Below are 12,328 nucleotides of genomic sequence, written 5' to 3'. Positions count from 1 at the left end.
AAAGAACTAATTTATATATGCTATCAGTGTCTATATATAACAAGATTTCTCCATACGTATGGTTTGATTATCTCTGTATAATACACATAGACACACACATCATTTTTTAACTCTGCCTAGATTCCATGAACATGTAACAATCTCTACAAAAAGAAAGGGTTTAGCAAATTCCTGTTGTGACAAGCAGTACGTGGGGTAAGCCATTTTTGCCTTTTTCTTCTCTCTAAAACACTGGTTATCATGTTTTATGTATTTACCCATATATTTCTTTGTAAGCACAATTAACAATCTTGTTCTCTGGTACAGAGTTCAACAAGCAGACCCCTGAGAGGACAATGCATGGCAGTCCAGTCCATAAATGATTATCAGTGGAAATGTACTCTAGGCTCCCATGGATGGGAAGATCATGGTTGGCCCTGGAGGATGCATTCTCTGTATTTTGTTGGTTTCACTTGTACACTCTAAAATCATATTTCCCAATAGGGAAGCTGTCTCAGTCTGTGCAGGGGTCAATAAAAACCTTTCTGTGACGACAGCATACTCCATATGTTTAAGTGTTATTCCCAACATCTTGCCTTGCGATGTTCACATTATTTCCTATGTTAGTCTTTCCATATTGATTACAATTTACCAGTTATTTAGACCCAGTAGTTTTTCATGTTTTAATTATCCCCTCTGTAATTATTTTTTCTCTCCATTTCCAAATGTTCTTTTCTCTCTTCCGTGTTTTTTTGTTGGTTTTCACTTTCATGAACTTTCATTTCATTCTGGTAGAATATGTTAGTGACTTCCAAAATGGAATGATTGCATTCCAGGAGAGTGTGAAGATAATTCATTAAGGTACAGAAAGAAAACACCAGTGCTACTGTTCAGATTTATTTTGACTTTATCCTTTAAAAACTCATTTAAATATACATAATATAATGTTCATAGTATACTAGGTCAGAAGTGCAGGTGTGTAATAAATAACTAAATATTAAAAAAAATAAAAACACTGGTTATCAGACAAATACTTGATTGTCCTACTGAACTATATAGATAATGAGTTACTGTATGTGGTCCATATATAGGCTTAATGATAGAGGTTTGTATGCTGAAGTTCTACTATTGTGCGTCTTTAATATAAAATCAACAAATGTTGTTTTAGCCTTTAAATTAGAATTTTAAAACACCTCATTCATCCTGATCTGTAACTAATAAAAACTAATAAAACTAGTAGAATGTTAGTAAATTCCTACTTAATTCTCCTGACATTATCATCTTTGAAAAGTTTACATTGGAGCTTTAACCAATCTAAATGCTATGGTGTAATTCAGAGTTTATCTCTCCCATGCCATTTCCTGAGAATAAAACATAGCACAAGTAAGCATTTTTGACCAGTGAGCATGCTTAACCTTTAAAGAACAAACTAATTAACTGACAACTAAGATGTACTAAATGCCTTGATATCCCTATATATATATATTTAGAGAAAACTCAATATCCTGCCTTGAATCCAGGCATGGGAACATAAAGAACAGGAAACACAAAGATAAAGTACAAAGAACTCATGCGACGACCTCAGATCAGTGGCACTCCGTCAAAAATCCTCAGTACGAAATTATCTGAGAACTACAATCTTTAACAGTCCTTTTGATTTCAAGGTTAAAAAACTGACATCTCCGTACTGCTACGCAAACCCGCACTCATCCCCAAATAATTCGTGTGTCAATGTTGAGATAAGGAAACCCAGCTCAAAGTCCAGGCATTGCAGAGCGGAGGTAGGTTGCAGCAGGGGGTGCTGGTTGGGGACAGGCACTAGTACAAAGGGAAGCAGAGTGGGCTGACTTTCCTGTCTACTTTTATACTGTAATGTGCTCATCCTTGTCCTCTGACTGGGAACTTCAACTGTTTGGGGCAAATGGGTACGTGTTCTAATTCCTTCACTGATATTTAGTATCACTCTTGTTCTAGAATCTGTCCTGTAGTCAACACGTGATTCCCAGAGCAGGGTGAATATTGACCCTGCCTCCACCATTACACTGCCCGCTAGATCCACAGCTGATGGAAGCACTTGCTGGAAACTTTCTAGGAGGCTGCAGCCCTAGAAAAGAAAATCCTCCCAGCAGGGCTCGGAGTTCAGTCGGCAATGCTGAGAGAAGAAGACAAGACGCTATTGATTACTCACAGTTCGCCTCCAAGACGGGAAGCACTAGGGCGAGGCACGCCAGCAGCGCCCCAGAGCGCCCACCCAGGACCCTCATGGCGAAGCGCGCGGAGGCGCGGGCGGGGACGGTGGCGCGTCGCGGCGGGGACCCTTGCGCTCGGCGTGCCGCGGGGCTGCGACTGGAGCGCCGCTGTCTGAGAACTGCGGCGCGGAGGCGCCTGCGAGCGAGCGCGCCCGCGGAGCAGCCGAGCCGGGGGCGGAGGGGACGGCCCGCTCCCAGCCCCCAGCCCGACCGGGCAGTGATAACAAGGACATTTCCTGGAAGCTTTTCTTTTCGGAGCTGGGGGCAGGGCTCAGGGAGAGTGCTGAAGGCCTAGTAAACACTGTCGAGACATCCTCCTCGCCCTTTCCCAAACTCCAGCGTTGCGTTCCGGTCTCCGGAATGTGAAGTTTGCCAAGGAAAAGGGGAAGCAAACGCAGTAAAACACACATACACACACGCAAAACACAACCTCCAGCGAGCCGGAGTGGAAGGCGGAGTGGCCAAGAATACTTTGAGGACTCAGAGGTCGGGGTGTCCTGGCTTAGAAGGAAAGCATCTTGAGAGACTGACACTGGGAATGAAGATGTTAACAAAAACCTAGAAGCGAAATGAGAACTCTAGGAAGGCTACAGAGAACAGATAATGGAATCAAATGTGATAGTTTTGATTGTCTACATTTTTGTTTTGTTCTTGAATTTATAGCGTAAAAAAACTATAGCAAAAAAAAATGTTTTGGGAAAAAAGAGCATGTATCAAATTCTATCACTTTCAAACAGCTCGTTTTTGGTTTTTGCATGTTACCTCTGCTTTTTTGTGCTTAGGCAAGCATATTTGAAATATGTTACTTAATGTTTAAGGCTGCCTTTGGAGCTAAACCGCCTGGATTCAAATGGCAATGCTCTGCAGCTTACTAGTTGTATCATCCGTAAAATGGAGATAGTAGTAGGTTTTCAGTGTTAACAGAATAATTTAAAGAGATAACACACGTGAAGCAGTTAGTGTGTTAAAGAGTAGCACATAGTTAAGGCACACTTACTACTATCATTCCAGCGTTTCTGCCCAGTGAACAATATCAGTTGATTTCCTATGTGTGTGAGCGAAAGTCAATAGGCTGATGATCTTTCAAGGGTGTATTCCAGCTCTAGCTTTCTGTGGTTTTATGATCCAGGTGGATGAAAGTTGTTATTAGAGTCACTTTTTCTAAGAAAATTTGCAAAGGAATTGTTGGATATATCCATATTCTTCCCTCTTTTAAATTCTCTTCCTTCTTGCTATGTCTGACTCTACATGTCAATCTATTCACCACTTTATTCCCACCCGAAGTGATTTAATTATAAATATAATTCTAATCTCGGTAGAATTGTTTGGTGGGCTAGCAATCAGAACATAAAACAAAATGACCTTTAAATACTATATTTAATTATTGAATATTTAAATGCATTTAGGCCATGAGTCTTTCCTCATTTGTTAGGAAGAATTACAAGTAGAATATCAATTTTGAGTTCTCAAAATTTCACGAGGGAAAACTTCCAAAATCATGAATCAACAGCATTCATAACAAATCATCTCCCATACAGACATTAAAAAATATAAAGAGTATGAAGAAAGAAATGTTGGAAAAATGCAAGGTACCTAAAAGAAAAATCTTGATCTTTCAAAGACTCCAACTGAATGTGAAGTTTTAAGTCATTTTAAGACCACAAATGTACATCACAGTGCTAACAATAGTTGTTAATGTGTCCTACCTACACTGTAATGTTAAACTTTGAAAAATAATACCCTGAAATGTTTAAAATGAAATTTAATAATACCTCTTTGGATAAAATTTTCAAGTTTTTAATTTATTGCATAAGTTCACTCTGTGAAGATGATTTTGCCTTTAGCTCAATATTGATTAACATTTGGTCAATTTCACTTGGCCAAAATTTGTTTTCAGTATACTTTTAAATATGCAATTAAATCTTATTCAAAATTTAACTGCTAATCTAATCCCTTTTCCTAGTCCTAATTCTAATCCCATTCCCTCACCCAGTTTTACATTTCTCCATATAATCTTATACTGGTATATTGTCCCATTTACTTATTAATTATGTCTATTACCTGCATCCTTATCTCTCTCCACCATGCCTGCTAAAAATTGGCACCTGCCATCTGCCTCTACAAAGATTAAGTCACTAGCCACTGCAGCCGCTGACCTTCAACACACCCTGAAAGGAGTTCTGGGTAATCAGGAATGAGGCACTGTGCTCTGGGAAAAACTGACAGAACAGGCCTTCAGATAGTTAGATAATTTCAGAAGATTTTATGAGCCCAAATTCTTGCATCTCCTCATATCTAGAAAAGCAGTAAAATCGTTAACAGTGACATCTGCTCCTCGTCACTAGCAGCAAGCCTCTGCCAAAATGTGTGCTTGACTGCATGTACCCCCCTTCACTAAAGTCCTATATAGTACTGACCTTCCCCCTGCCTCTTTGAGGCAGTGCCTCAGAGTTATCTGAGATGCTCTTTCCCAGGCTATAGTACTCATTTTGCCCCCAATAAAACCTAACTTGCAACTCTCACATTGTGCATTTTTTTTCAGTCAACAACCACTAGAATGTAAAATCCATGAGGGCAGGAATTTTTTAATGTTTTGTTCACAACTATATTCCTAGTGCCTAGAACAGTGACTGGTACATTAACATTCAACAAATTTCAGTTTAACAGTATAAGTCTGGAAGGGGATTTCCCTGGTGGCGCAGTGGTTAAGAAGCCGCCTGGCAATGCAGGGGACACTGCTTCGAGCCCTGGTCCAGGAAGATCCCACATGCCGCGGAGCAACTAAGCCCGTGAGCCACAACTACTGAGCCTGCGCGTCTGGAGCCCGTGAGACACAACTACTGAGCCCGTGTGCCACAACTACTGAAGCCCGTGTACCTAGAGCCCGTGCTCCACAACAAGAGAAGCCACCGCAATGACAAGCCCGTGCACTGCAGCGAAGAGTAGCCCCCGCTGGCTGCAACTAGAGAAAGCCCACGTGCAGCAACCAAGACCCAACACAGCCAAAATATATACATATATATATACATATATATATATATATATATATATATATATATACATATATATATATATATATATATATATATGTATATATATATATATATATATATATATCTGGGAATATTTATGCCCAAATATCAACAGTGATCATTTTCAGTGGTGGGGTTATGGATCATTTTCTTTTTGCTGATTTATGTATTTTACTTTTCTACAATAATCTTTTAATATTTGCTTTGTAAAAACAAACAAATACTAAAGTAGTTAAACCACAGGCATTAAGGACCTGTCTTGTTTTATTTGTTTGTTTGTTTTAGATAGAGTGATTTTTATGGTTGTACTTTAAGAATGTTATTTGTTAAATGCTTACAAAATGGATCAGATTGGAAACCAAGTAACATTTATATAAGAGATAACAAGTGTTGGTGAGGATGTGGAGAAAAGGGAACCCTTGTTCACTGTTGGTGGGAATGTACACATCAGTACAACCATTATAGAAAACAGTACAGGAGTTTCTCAAGAAATTAAAAATAGAACTACCATATATCTGTAAACATAGAGTGTTGCCCACGATTCCAGCTCTACAAGGATCAAGTCATTAGCCACTATGCTCACTGACTTACAAATACATGCTGAAAGGAATTCAGGATAAAGTGTTCTGTGTTTTGGATCTATGGGCCCCTAGATAGTTAAGAAGTGTATCTAGGGGCTTCCCTGGTGGCGCAGTGGTTGAGAGTCTGCCTGCTAATGCAGGGGACACGGGTTCGAGCCCTGGTCTGGGAAGATCCCACGTGCCAAGGAGCAGCTGGGCCCGTGAGCCACAACTACTGAGCCTGCGCGTCTGGGGCTTGTGCTCTGCAACAAGAGAGGCCACGATAGTGAGAGGCCCGCGCACCGCGATGAAGAGTGGCCCCCGCTTGCCGCAACTGGAGAGAGCCCTTGCACAGAGGCGAGGACCCAACACAGCCAAAAATAAATGGGTGGATAAATAAATAAATAAATAATAAAAAAATAAAGGAATTCCTTTAAAAAAAAAAAAAAAGAAGTGTATCTAAGGAAGAATTTCAATGACCCCAGATTCTTGCATCTTCCTATACATAGACAAGCACTAAAATCCTTAACTGGAGATATATGTTTATGTGATTAGCAGTAATCTTTTACCAAGATGTATGCTTGACTACATGTATTTTCCAGCCAAAAAATTCATATATATATGAACCTCTTCAGAGCAGTTCCTCAGAGCTATCTGAGAGGCTGTCTCCTGGGCTACAGTCCTCAGTAAGTCCTGAATAAAACTCAACTCACAGCTGTTATGTTGTGAGGTTATTTTCCAGTCAGCAGATCTGACAATTTCACTTCTGGTTATATATCCAAAGGAAATGAAATCACTCTCTTGAAGAGACATCTGTACTCCCAAATTTATTACAGCATTACTTACAAGAGCCAACATATGGAAAAAACAACCGAAGTGTCCATCAACAAACAGGTGGATTGTTAAGGAACATGTGAAATCTATCTATGTTGCACATTTATGTATGGCAGTAGGGCATTATGCTAAGTGAAATAAACCAGACAGAGAAAGAAAAATTCTGCATGTAATCACTTACATGTAGAGTTTTTAAAAAGTCAGATTCATAGAAACGGAGAGTAGAATGGTGGTTTCAGGGGCTGAGGGGTGGGGAAATGGGGAAAGGCTGATAAAAGGGTACAAACTTTCAGTTATAAGATGAATAAGTGTCAGTCGCTGTAAGACTGAGGAACAAGTCCTGAGAGCAGGTGAGGGGATTAAGAAGAGACGGGGTCAGGAGGGTGGTGTACAAGCACACACACTTTATTTCCCATCAAAACTCTTTTTATAGATTGCAGTAGGCAATACATGTTTTTGTTAAAATCACAAGACAGAATCATCAGACAGTATTTCCTTAATGTTGAAGTTATAGTACAAAACATTCTGCGAATCAGAATATAAACATGCGTGAGAATAGACTGTGATTACCGAAACATGCCAAGGACAAACTATAGTTAGAGAAACCGCAAGCAACCTCACAGGCCAAGACTCATATCTTCTCTAATAACTCTTTCGGGTCCTGTCAAGAATTAAGCAGGACTTTGCCATGCTTTAAGCTGCAAGGACTGTGTCAACTGGCAGCTGGTTCCCGACAAATAAGTTTTGAGGATCTAACCTATAGCATGGTGACTATAGTTAATTATACTGTATTGTACACTTGAAATTTGCTAAGAGAGTAGCAAATTCTCACCAAAAAAAAGAAAGAAGGAAAGGTAACTATGTGAGGTGGTAGATGTGTTAATTAATTTGATTGTGGAAATCATTAGACAATGTATACATATATGTATACATACATTTTCACATATATCAAAGCATAATATTGTACACTTCAAATATATTACAATTTTTTTTTTAAATTTTTATTTATTTATTTAGTTTTGGGTGTGTTGGGTCTTCCCTTCTGTGCGAGGGCTTTCTCCAGTTCCAGCGAGCGGGGTCCACTCTTCATCGCTGTGCGCGGGCCTCTCACTGTCGCGGTCTCTCTCGTTGCGGAGCACGGGCTCCAGACGCGCAGGCTCAGTAGTCGTGGCTCACGGGCCCAGCCGCTCTGCGGCATGTGGGATCCTCCCAGACCAGGGCTCGAACCCGCGTCCCCTGCATTAGCAGGCAGACTCTCAACCACTGCGCCACCAGGGAAGCCCTACAATTTTATTTGTCAATTTTACCTCAATAAAACTGGAAAAAAAAAAAAAGTAACCATGTGACATTTAGGATGCAAATTCAACCATCTCTGGGAGATGAAACAAGAGTCTTAATTAGGATGACGACAGCAAGATTGTTTTTTTCATTCAGAACAAACTAGGTTGTACTGCAGTCAAACAGCCACAAAATTATAGCAGCTTAAAATAAGTGTTTATTTCTTGCTCATAGGAAGTCTACTACAGGACTTTCTAGGCAGCTGTCTTCCATGTGTTGGTTCAGCATTCCATGCTGTTTTTATATTGTAGTACTTCAGAGTTAAAGTAGGCTTCCACAGTTACCATTGCAAGGGATGTTAGAACATGGAGAATTGTGGACCAGCTCTTAAATGCTTTCACCAAGAAGTGATATAACCACTACACTCACATTTCACTGAACAAAGCAGGTCCCATGACTTCAAGAAGGTGGGAATAACTATTTCATGTGCTTGTAAAAGAAAAAGAGAACTGGAAATAGTGAGCAGCACATATGTCTACCAAACCACTTAATATATTGAAAAACTAATAGTCAGCTAGTTAACTAACTAACCAACTGTATGTTGGTACCAGAAATGTTTGGTAATGTATCACTAACAGAATTAAGGAAGACATGAAGTAGAGCAGGGGTTGAGTATAGTTCCAGAAATGCTCAAGGATAGTAAGTATAGTAGGGCTCTTCAGGCACAGAAATAGTTATTAGACTCTCCAAGAGAACATGTTTTTTAAAAGGGAAAGCAGAGGGATAAAGTCAGATCTCAGAGAATACATATAGGAAGCTGAAAGAGGAATAACCAGTGAGATCAGAAGATAACCATAAAAGTATATAATTGTGAAAAGCCAAGGGAGGAAAGAATTTTAGAAGAGTTAACTACATTGTATGTAGTTACAGAGGTATTATAGGGTCTGGACAGGACAGTCTGGGCAGAGACAGTCTAGCACTGATGAGGAAGGGCCAGTTCAGTTAGGAAAACCAGTTGAGGTCATACAGCCTTGAGCAACTGGAAAGAAAATTGAAGTTATCAAGGCAGGACAATGAGAATACTGAACAAGATCCCTAGCAGTTTGGAGACAGAGGTAGGGGGATATATACCATAAATATTTATGGGACAGGTGACACCAACTTCAAAAATCTGCTATCTACTATTTGTTAGAAATTGCACCTGAGCTTTATTTCTCTCATTTCATCACCTTAGCAACCCTGCAAAGTAGGTATTTTCATTGTCATTTTACAGATAGGGTACTTGAGTTCAGAGCCGGTAAGCTGTAAGAGATGTATATGTGTTTGAATTAGGGTTACATGAATTAGTAAAAGACAGAAAATAATTTTAAAACTAGATCTACCTTAATCCCAAACCATTATTTTCTCTTGAATACACTGGGCTTCCCAGGGCCCTCTCTCCTTTTACCAGGATTTGAAAATATATATTTAAGTGGAGACTAAATGGACACACGGGTCCCTACATATAATGCATTCATTTTTTTTCTATAGGAATGTACTTGTCATTTACTTATTTCCAAAGAATATAAAGGAAAAGTAGATATTACATATCTCTTTAAATAAAATAAAGCATGTTACAAAACAGCTAGTAGATCATGCTCTCCATCTTGCAGAAACCAAATAGCTAGCAATCTATGTATCTAAAAATCCTGGAAACAATATACATCAAAATATTAACATTGGTTATCTTTGGGTGGTGAGTGTGAGATCTTATTTTCTTCATCTTGTTCCTTTTTCAGTCTTTTTCACACTTTCTACAATGAGCATATTATGTCTTTTGTAAACATAATCCCACACACAACAAATATCATAAAATTCCATTTCACATTTTATGTAACAAACAGCAATAAACGTTATACAGATTAAAATTTCACTCTCATCTGAACTATTGGATAGTTAGCAAAGGAGTTTTCCGCTCATTCTTAACTTAATTGCCCCAGTGTATTGTTTCTGTAGTTGTGCAGCCAGAGTTGGCTGGAACTCCGCAGGATCCTCATCCTTGCTTCATGAAACAAAACAAAACAAAACATGCACAAGACCTGAGATTTCTGGATCTCAGTTGGGGTTGGAGACGGACGAGGAGCAGCACCCTCACACAGTTTGGATGGGTATGCAGCTCGGTCTTAGCCTAAGATCTGTTGGAAATTCCTCAACTCATCTCTAGACGCTTCCGTTGCCTAGCTACGAGAATCACCTTCAGCTCCCCCTCCCCCTCCCTCTTCAAGACCACTCCCCCTTCTCCCTCCCACCTCTCGGGCGGGGGCGGGGAGCCGCGCCGCTTTAGCCACTCAGAGCCCTCTGCGGCGGGCCGTCGAACGGTGATTGGAGAAGTGCATGGGCGGTGCTTGGGGAGGGCCTTCCGCGCCTGGGGGGAACGTCAGCACGTTGACGCGGGGGTTTTCTCTGGTCGGCCCAGCAAACCCTTCCCGGGTCTGTGAAACTGCGCCTTTGGTCCCGCTGTGCCTGGGCGCGGAGCGCACTATTCCGCTCGCTGGTCGGCGCGGTTATTGGCCTTGGTTCTCGGACTGACCGCCCTCACCTTCCTCCCGGCCTCTACTCCGGGCCCATCCTCGTCAGGGGCGCCTCGCGGCGGTGGCGGCCCCCCAGACTCGGCCCAGGACAACTAGCGGCCCACCTCCGCTCCGGGCTCGGATGGGAGGTGGCGGGAGGAGCGGCCTGGGATGTTCAGTCTGATGGCCAACTGCTGCAGCTGGTTCAAGAGGTGGCGGGAGCCCGTCAGGTAGGCTGGAGCCGGTTGGCCGGGTGCCTTCCTAGGGGAGGGGGACAGCTGCGCCCCAAGGGTCGGACGGGGCGCCGCCTGTCCTCTCTGCGCCTGGACGAGACTCCCAGGCCGCAGGGGATGCTTTCCCTCCCAGTTTGATATATCCCCTCAGGGAGCGATAGGACAACGTAGACTTAATGTTTAGTTGCAGTTAAGTTCTCATCCGTAATGCTTATTATTGTTATAATTTAAATGGGTCCTAATTTCTTAAAAAGTTGTGGATTTTGTGTGTGTGTGTGGAATTGTGTATTTTTCCTCTGAAACTTTTGTAATGGGAATTTTTTTTTTTAATAGGGAAGAATGGAATATAGTTTTCATAACATCCACAAACCCCTTCCCAACACACACATTTTGTTTGAGAACTTGGGCTTGAAATCTGGCTCCACTACTTAATAATTATATGACTTAACCACTTTCGGCCCCATCCTCCTCATATTGAATGAGAATGATAGTATTTATGCTTTAGGAGTTTTGTATTGAATGAGAATAACTGATGGAAAGTGTTCTTAACTGTAGTGTAGCTTCAATTTTTATATGAGATTAAGCTCTTTAGTTGAAAGAGTCCACTTCTTGATGTTTCATTTTGAATGCTAGATGTATTAATATTTTAGAGCCTGCTACTTGGTATTCATTCATTTGCTGAGAAAATACCATGTGCCAGGCACTCTGCTAGGAAGAAGTCAGTGAAAATGATGGTTTTAAAATTGAGCTGCTCAACCAATAAAGAAACCTTAAGTTCGTTGGTCTTTATAAATAATGTTGATTTTGTATAATTCTACTTTAGAATTAGGCCAAGGGTAAATTATAGCAAAAGTTTTGGGTTTTTCAATCGTTAGCATTTCAAGTAAGTATTTGCCATAAGGATGAACTATCCTTTAAAGAATGGCTCTGAAAAGCTACACTTATAAGGAAAACTATATTCCTATATTTGGAAGTTTGCTTTAAATGAAACTTTTGAATTCTTCTCCTGTTATTAACACTTAAATGGATGTGGATCTTTTAGATATAAGTGGTGTGATCAACTTTTAAGAGTTAAAGATGTGTTTGGGTGTGTAGACTCTGATTTAATTGGTTTTAATCATGTTCTGGTCTGATTGCCCAGTCTCTACTAAGATGGGAGGGTAATTCATAATAGATAGCCCTTTATGTTTTTCTCTATGTCTGGTTTTTAAAAAATATATTTTATTTTTGTAAGAGAGCACAGTAGTAGCATGTGTCCTTTTAACTAAAAACACTCAAAAACTTTGCACTCCAAAGGGATTTTCAATTTAATTTATCATTCTTTGTGTTTGCTTCTCCCAGTAGCTATAGTATAATAGTCTCTGGGATGATTAAAGAAAAGACAGAGTTCAGAGAACAGAGGATGTATTGATTTCCAAGTAGAACAGATAATTGGATTTGATTAATAAAGCAGAACTGAAATTTAACCGTATAACTCAGTTTATTTTCTTCTTTAATAAGTAGTAGCATCAAGATCTGAGCTGTCCAATAGGGTAGTGACTAGCTGCATGTGGCTGTTGAGCATTTGAAATGTGGCTAGTCAGAATTGAGATGCTGTAAGTGTATAATACAAAG

General features: G+C 40.3%; 2 protein-coding genes across 4 annotated transcripts in view; one reads left to right on the top strand and one right to left on the bottom strand.

Moving 5' to 3' along the window:
• The window catches only part of PROS1 (protein S), a 61,556-nt gene extending 59,108 nt beyond the window's left edge, over positions 1 to 2,448 (bottom strand). The window contains exon 1 of the mRNA XM_036851272.1: positions 2,168 to 2,448. Coding sequence (XP_036707167.1) covers positions 2,168 to 2,243 — 76 coding nt within the window. The 5' untranslated portion in view covers positions 2,244 to 2,448. The remainder of the gene's footprint in view (positions 1 to 2,167) is intronic.
• A 7,910-nt stretch (positions 2,449 to 10,358) lies between these two features.
• Positions 10,359 to 12,328, top strand: part of ARL13B (ADP ribosylation factor like GTPase 13B) — an 81,603-nt gene continuing 79,633 nt past the window's right edge. Inside the window, exon 1 of one of the 3 annotated variants that reach the window (XM_036850858.1) lies at positions 10,359 to 10,711. In XM_036850858.1, the coding sequence (XP_036706753.1) occupies positions 10,653 to 10,711 (59 nt within the window). In that variant the 5' untranslated portion in view covers positions 10,359 to 10,652. The remainder of the gene's footprint in view (positions 10,712 to 12,328) is intronic. The other 2 variants (XM_036850860.1, XM_036850859.1) reach the window with 2 other exon arrangements.

The sequence above is a fragment of the Balaenoptera musculus genome, chromosome 4 (assembly GCF_009873245.2).
Source record: "Balaenoptera musculus isolate JJ_BM4_2016_0621 chromosome 4, mBalMus1.pri.v3, whole genome shotgun sequence".
Lineage (NCBI taxonomy): Eukaryota > Metazoa > Chordata > Mammalia > Artiodactyla > Balaenopteridae > Balaenoptera > Balaenoptera musculus.
This window is presented reverse-complemented; position numbering and strand designations above follow the sequence as displayed.